The sequence below is a fragment of the Podarcis cretensis genome (assembly GCF_951804945.1).
Source record: "Podarcis cretensis genome assembly, chromosome: 9".
Taxonomy (NCBI): domain Eukaryota; kingdom Metazoa; phylum Chordata; class Lepidosauria; order Squamata; family Lacertidae; genus Podarcis; species Podarcis cretensis.
In genome coordinates this window covers 52,378,048-52,386,472 of record NC_137178.1, presented here as the reverse complement: position 1 = coordinate 52,386,472, position 8,425 = coordinate 52,378,048, and the positions used below count along the sequence as shown (strand labels likewise).

At 37.2% G+C, this 8,425-nt stretch overlaps 1 protein-coding gene across 5 annotated transcripts in view; it reads right to left on the bottom strand.

Annotated features, from left to right (window-relative positions):
- Positions 1–1,970: 1,970 nt before the first annotated feature.
- Positions 1,971–8,425, bottom strand: part of STOX2 (storkhead box 2) — a 136,924-nt gene continuing 130,469 nt past the window's right edge. For 4 of the 5 annotated variants that reach the window (XM_079989903.1, XM_079989904.1, XM_079989906.1 and 1 more), the window contains exon 4: positions 1,971–7,655. In XM_079989903.1, the coding sequence (XP_079846029.1) occupies positions 7,460–7,655 (196 nt within the window). In that variant the 3' untranslated portion in view covers positions 1,971–7,459. The remainder of the gene's footprint in view (positions 7,656–8,425) is intronic. The other variant, XR_013842207.1, reaches the window with a different exon arrangement.

Below are 8,425 nucleotides of genomic sequence, written 5' to 3'. Positions count from 1 at the left end.
CAGGAGATTGGACTAACTGACCTTTGAGGTATTATCCAACTATGATTTGATTAGCCTTCTCAGGGTGTGTGGTAGTAAGCAAAATTTAACTAATCACTCCTTCTAATGATGAACTCTGTTGATGAGTACTAGCTACATGGGAGTCAAAATGGGTCCAAGAAGAAACAAAAGTGAGGTATCAGCATGGTGGGGGGGACGGGACACCAAGGTTTGCAGAAGTAAAAACAAAACTCTATGGAGGTGATCTTCCCCCACAAGCCTCAACTATCCCCCAGCATACTTGTGGATGTTTGGATGGCTCAGTGATTGGATGTTATAAGGCAGCTTCATATGCTCAAAAATCATTTTAGTTTCTAACACAGAAAAAGTATAACATGAACATGATAAAATGGACTGAAAACACAAAACGCAACTAGCATACACATTTTCCTCACATCAGTGGCATTTGCAAAACAAAATAAAAAAGACTTGAAAACGTAACATATAACCAAATGTTATTTAATATTTTAAAAAGTAACACAATCCAAAATGGATATTTCACACAACACTACATAAACAACATGAACACAATATTACCATATGGAGGGACTTTCAAATATAGACTTACAAAAATCCCTGTCCTTTTTTTTCTTTTAAGTTATTATACTAAGCATGACAAGTTATCATCATTTACAATATGGTACACTGACACAATAAAAACCATGTCACAAATGTGCTGTTATAAATCAGTAACGTTAAGGGAAGACATTTCATGAACTGTATTATTTCATATGAAATACTATACAATATAAACAGAACATCCAGTTCGGATGACCTTTACAGCAACCAGAGACCAAGTAATTTTAATTTTTTTTTCAGTGCAAACACATTTATACAAGGCAGTCTTGGTTGCAAAACTCCCTTCTAGCATACAGTAAGTCCCACTTGCATTTATTAACTCATTTAAACCTAAAGCAACAACCACATTCAGTCACTCACAGGTTACCTGCAGAATTATGATCCCTTTAAATCTAAGTCTCCTGTTCATACAGAAGTTAACATCTGTGCCAATTATTCAACGGGCCCTATCTTTCATGCTCACAGGTGGGTGTCTGATGTATTTTAAACTGTCTATAACCTCTAATCACAGTATTGTTGTGAATCATTATGGAATAGCATCAAGGGGTGTGTGTGAGAGTTTGTCAATGAGAAAAGAACAGTTTGCTTAATGTTTCTTAGGGTACTTTTATGATGCAGAACAACTCAAAGTGGAGGCACTCTGGTGAGTTTGTGTTTGTGCATCATATACTTGGCATGATAGGAGTCTGGCAGTTGCAGAATATGATACACAATGGCTCTATGATAAACTGTGACCTGGGAACCATCTCCCAACAGAAGTACTTTGCTTCTGCCACTGTTAGGTGGACCAAAACAACTTCTCTCATATCATTAACTATTCTTGTCCACTAACTGTATATGCTGCATAGGCTACTGTTATTTTAAACTTTTCTAAAGTGGTTAACACGGCCTCTGCCTCTCAGTCATATGATGCTGGAACTGTCACCATATTTTCTATGAACTATGGGATACTTACAAATGCTTCCATCATAGTCCCACTTAGGCTGTGGCCATACTATAGAACAAGCCATCTAACTCACCCCCAACAGAACAATGATGGACCAGCAGTCATGTATTGAGCCTATCAGGCACTTTAGATTTGAGCCCCATGTCCTTGCAGATCCAAGGCAGACTGTAATATTGTAAGCGACAGGCCTGCTGTACAACATATTTAGTTTAACAGATAATCAATCCCTCTCATGCTATATTTTGTGAATCCATGTCACAAAACACCTCTATGCACACACCCCGTTGGGCTGATCTGGGACCATTTTCATGACATGTTCTTAAAACTGAAATATTGAAATGAATTTAAAACACAGAGGCTTAAGTATTTTCTGCTAATTTCACATGAATGAAAGCGAAGGTGGAACTAGAATGAAAAAACCAGTGTTGTGGCTCCTTAAATACTAACAGCTGCTCTGTGGAATGTGCATGAAGTGGACTGTGGGCCACGAAAGCTGATGCCACAATACATTTATTAGTTTTTAAGGTACCAGAACACTCTTCACTTATGCTGCAAAAGACTAGCATGGCTGTGACATCTCATTATACTTTTATTTCATCCCATTGCCCAAACCCAGCAGAGAAAGCTTGAAAGACAGCTGCAAGAGAGGACAAACCTGCACTTAGCAACTGGTTTCTGTGTGTGCTCTCTCTCAAAGTGATGCTGCAATGGTCACCTGTTAGGCAACAGAAAGTATGCCTTGATTGTCTAATGGGTAAAGAGGAGTATTACATTTTGGAAGCAGAGGGGTATAAATCAAATGAACTAGATTGGGATGATTATCTGTAGGGTTATAACTTAAAAGTGATTTATTTAAGTTAATGAAATTAGTTGGAAATATTCTATGGAGGAGCAGAGAGGAATATAAACTACAGCAGTCGCTAATTTACTGAACTCAGCGATTTCACATTTGGAAAAGGCTTGTTCAAAATAAGTATTATAGTATTTCTCTCGTGTGTAGTAATTTTAGTTCTTTTTCACTAGTGAGAATGACTATGTTGCTGGAAGTTAAAATATTTTGGCACTGTAGTAAGGGCCACTTTAAGGCTCCAAAACGGTTTCTTTTCTTAGACAGCTTAAAAACTAACTTCGTAATGTTAACGCTGAACTTATTTTAAATATTAAACAAATGTTCATTGTTACTAGGCAGTCAAACAAGTAGAATGAGGGAAACCCTGTATTTGAGAGGATTTGGAACCTGGCTACATTGACTTGGAAACAAGTCATTTGACTGCAATGGAGTTTATTTCTACTAGTTAAGTTTGCAAAATGCTTGAGATTTTCAGGAAAAAGTACAGTAGCAGCGCATTGCCAATCTTTTATGAACTGCTCTTTATAACAAAACTCCCCCCCCCCCCCCGGAAAGTGGTGAGGGAAATAATTGCTACTTCTTCCAATTGACAAATATGGCTGGTGATTTACTGAAGGCAAGAATGCTTTTAAACCACACAGCTATTTATGCTAATCTGCCTATTACAATCAGGACTATATTTATTCTGTGTGTCCATGACAGTACCACACATGTGTGGACTGGAATCTGGGTCCTGCATGAGAGTCAGCATCCCACGAATCTCTACAAACAGAGGCTCAAAAATATACAAGGGGAAATCTAAAATTTTTTAGAATGGCTCTGCACACGACTACCAGTGGTTGGGATGTTTGTGGCTTCAATCCTATGTGTGTTTCCCTCCCTCTCCTTCTTCTATAGGTAGCTGATGCAGGGAAAACATATTTATTTCTCAGGAGATGGCTCTTCTTGGTACAGAATCTGGATTACTTTGCTGTAGAATTGGGTGGTTTTTTTTCAGGTACAGAACATTCACAGCCCTGACTACAATAAAGCCAGTATTATTTTAACTAGTTAAAAGGTTCTAACAATATGCTCCTCCAATCTTGTTTTGTATTTCTGTGTGAGTGATAATGGCATGGATTTAGCTGAACAACACCCTAAAAATATACCTAGCACATTTATAGAGAAACCATAGCCTTGAAGGGCAGCTGTCATTCAATGCGCTTATTTCTGTCACCCCCACCCTCGCAAAGGATGCTTCTGAAGATACTTTCTTAACTGTTCCTCGCTCTTTTTACTGTATGTTTAAAGGAAAAACACTCCTACGGCTTATTTGGTGGTTCTGTTATTATTAACACTAATATCAGGATCTCAGACTATTTATCTCATTGTGAAAAATATTGGGCTCTATAGTATTCAACCCCCAAGATGTGCATGATTGAGAAAACTGAGAGCGTATTACGCCAGTGGCCCACTTGGGAGGCAGATAATGCAAAGATTTAAGCTAAACTCTGGCATGATATGTTGCCATAAATGAAGGCAGAATAGGGCCCAAAGAGTTTAAATGGAGGCAGTAAAATACCCGGTGTGTCTTCTGCTAAGCCCCAAACTGCCAATCATATTCCATATACTGTATATATTTAACAGGCTTCTAAAGTACAAGCAACACTAGACTTTCTACCAGGTAGAAACTTCAGCAGAAATGGAAAGACAAAGGACAAATTTGAGCCCCCCTCCCCTTTGTTTATCTAAAAGATTCTATGACCCTTGTATAAAATCTTGTACTACTAAAGCCAAAAGCCAATTGAATACAGTAACAGGAAATCATGGCAATGAAAAATGACTTCATATGCAAGCACCGACACACAAGAGAACGTCATGGCCTATTTCTTCATAAAGTTTTAAACGTCGCTCTTAACAATACCCTTTTAAAAAAAAGACATGTTGCTGCATTTCATCAAATTCATGGAGGTAGTTATATGTGTAAAAAAGAATTTTACCATAAAAGTAACATGTTGTATTATAATAATACATATCAAGTGTGCAAAATGCCGACAGATTTGTGTTGACCCTTTAAAGTTGAACACAACATAGAGATTCAACGCATTCTGGTTCTGTAAACCTTTAAGTTGATACATTAGAAGGATGATAGATGATCAACCATGATCATGATTTCATCACAGGATAACAGTGACAAAAACACTCAAGCTCCACTCCTGTGAGTATATGTCTATAATCTCAAAATGGACTTTCTTTATATTTCTTTTTGAAAAGAATGCACATTAAGAATGTTTCTTTATGTACGTTTCATTTATATAACATGTTCCGAGAGTCACATTAACGCTAATAAAATGCCACAAACATATTATTGGCCAATAGCCATGCCAGTATTAACAGGACCTTTTTAAAAGCTCGTCTTTGGGGACCTTTAAATGTCAACCAAGGGAGAATTTATTGTTAAAACACTGGAATGATGTCTTTTGTATAACTGCTTAATGTATCCATTTCAATAATCTTAACTAATGGAAGCATATTTCCCATACATGGTAATATCTTCCTCATTCACATTTTTATACGACATTTTAATTTTTACTTTCAGTTATGAATTCTGATATCATTCCAGCAATTGTAGTGAATTGATGCATACTATAAATATCAGAGCATATCTCCAAAAAACCACCCCACACATTGCTACTGTATAGTGTTATAGCAATTTCCTGCCCAAAACCTAATAACTCTGGAATCTGCATGTATTAAATATTCCCAGAGTTACCTATGTAAGGAATGAGATTTGTCAGGCAATGCATTTCTAGGTTATTATACCATAGCTTCAAAGGTATTTATAAGGCAGGAGGCCAAGTAACTAACCAACCAAGCAGCATAATAATCTCCATTATATGCACTGAGCCATCTCACTACTTGTAGCAAATAGAATGTATACATGATAATAAAGCAAGTATCTAGGCCTGATCCTTCACTGGTTGTTCCAGATAGCAGGGCTACAACTCAAAGCTTCACAGGACCCAGAAGGCTCAGTGTGCACAATGGGATTTCATGTATGGAGCATTTCCTAACACTAAAGTTAAAGGAAGAGCTCCAGTTTGTTCAATACTAAACACACATCTGAGTCCCTGCATATGTACCAGGGTGCCCTGGATTTGCAATGGACTGATTTACCCTGGTGTAAACTGAAACCAATTGTGCCCAGTGTTTGTAAAGCTATTTAATAGCACCTGAAAGCTGTTTAAAACTGTTTAAGGTAAGAGTGCACTTTCAGAAGACAACACAGAACACAAGTGAAGCTTGAACAGGTTATACAAATCATCACCAGTACCTGATGAAAATACCGTCTTTAATGGTATGCTTGGTTATATCACCTGGGTATCAACAAAAGACAGATAAGTGTAAATGTTAATCCATACAACAATTTACACTGCTTCTGATCTTTCTTATTGTATTTTATTATTCTACTTGTACCACCATTATGATTGTTTGAAAACAAAATTTATGCAGTACTGGGTTGCATAAATAACAGACAGCAGAATTTGGCCCTTTATGCTTTTCAAGTTTACTCTTGAAATTGCAGGTCTCTCTAAACATTAATCTAGAATACTTTTCTTAAAAAATAGATTACTTTGGATTAGCAATTTCAGGACATACACATTAGATATAATAAACCTGTGGATACAGAACTTCTGCTATCAACTTTGTGAGACTCACAAAAGAGGTAACGCGATGTCTTTTATTGAACTAACCTTTGTTGATGAAAAACTTAGCAAGCTTTTGAGTACATCAATGAATATCTCATTTTCTCAGATCAAACAAATAATCTCTCTCTTCATCAGCAATCCACCTGGACACATTTAAAACTCATGATTATTTTTAAACTAAGTATTTCCATACAATGTTTACTCACAAAGAAATGTAATTCAATAAAAGGCCTGAAGTTTATTAGTCTCTAAATCTTTTCTCTACAGTGTATGCTAGTTTCAATAGCCTAATTTAGGCACTCTAAAAGCTACATAAAATAAAAATATAATATGTCCTTCCATAGAAAGAAATCAACCCTTCAGGCCATAATTCATCATTTGTATCACAAAGAACTTTCTTCTTCTTCTTCTTCTTCTTCTTCTTCTTCTTCTTCTTCTTCTTCTTCTTCCAAATTACTTTGATAATAATAATAATATTAATAATTTGGGGTAACAACTGGAGTGACACATTAAAAAAGTGATCACTTTACTTGCCTTTTATATTTTTAAAAACAAAAAACACCTGTTACCTCTTCTATCACTTAGTGATGTGCCTCAATCAAAGTTAAGTTTCTTCCTCACCTTCAATTCAAAGTCTTATATCCCTGCTTTCAACTAGGGGAAATTAAGAAATAAGTTTTAGGGAAACATCTCATACTTTAAAAAAATCAAAGTAAAAATAGATAACATCTCCATTATTCCCCACCTCTTCCCAAAAACACGACCTCTTTTGACTTACTTTTGCTATGGATTCTTGCAAGATCATGTCATGAAGACTCACAGTGAAAATGACAGATGTATAAATAATTCACAGGTAGAGCTGAGGTCTTTCCTAGACTCATTTCGCATTGTTTTCCCTCAAGGTGACCCTTAGCTGTTTACTTTCAACAAAGGCTCAGTTTATAAAGGAAAAGAACCATCTCTGTGGCAAATAGTTTAACCAGTGGTAGGGGGCATCACATATCTGTGGCATTTTAAAATGAAGTTGGCAACTGCATGACATTGAAAATGCAGATTACACTTACAGTGTCTAGACTTTCATATATGTGCTCAGTTACGATTAAGTGAAGCAAAAGTGTACATATTATCCCTACTGCTATTCTCTTGCTACAGAGCCGCAAAATGTGAAAAGCAATACCTTGAAATAAAGATTTCTTTGTTGTCCCTAGCCTATGTAGCAACACAGTTTAGGTAGACACAAAAACTGTGCGGTTGAGATGCCTGGTTTTTCCCCCCTCCAAAAGACGTAAACATCAGTCCCAGCGTCGTAAACTTTGCTGTATAGGATGAGACAGAAGATCTGAGGCAGAAGCACTATCAAACACTTGTAACAGAAGCTTGCAGGCAATTAGCAGGTTTCTGCAGTTTTTCAGTTTCGCTTGTTGGCGGGTCAGCAGTTGCGCGGAAGCTGAACACTGGACCTGCACCACCATGTGCAGGACTGAGAGCTGGGTTCTGGCGCCTGTTGCTTTCAACAATGCTTGACGTGTTGGAAGCTAAGCTCTCACGAGTACTAGAGAGAGAAGGGGGGGAAACAAACACACATATAACAGTTGTACATATATCCGTCTACTTGCCTGCAAGAAAAGGTAACACAGAAGGTTATATAAAGAAATTCCTACTTTTGCATTTTAACAGTAAGCCAAGGACCCTAGTTTAATAAACCATACTGTGCACAAGCCCAATCACTCCTGCTTCTCTCTTGCCTTGACATCAGTGGGTAAAAAAGAACAGCTTAGTGTGATGTCCGATTATGGTTTGTTTCCTTCTTAAAAAAAACCAGGATCTCTAGTCAGACTCCAGCCAAGTTTGTTGTTGACTGACAACCAAAATTCTGGGTTCAGATGCTTCCACATCACAGAAAGTCAAATTATAGCTTATCAGAGCTGTGTAAACATGCAGACTCCTGGAGAAGAGCTCACAGTTGCTTTTCGCATCCTCTGTCTTTTTAACTCTTGTGATGTGCTAAGCCAAGCCATGTTATGAACTCTGAACTCATGATCAAAATTCTTCAACACTGAATATTAGTATATGTTATAATTAATAATTTCAATACTTTACGCAAGATTTAATAAGTCCTTAATACTGAGCCCATGTCAAGGTGCAGATATTGTCAATTGTTGTTCAAGTGAAGCAAACAATATATCCCTATTGCAGGTGAAATGTAGCACCTTTCCATTCCAGACTGGTGCACTCAGGAACAGGGTTGCCCTGGACCAGACGTGTGGCTGCATGACTGAACTAAGATATAAGATTTACTGCTGTATCACAGGCTCCACTGAG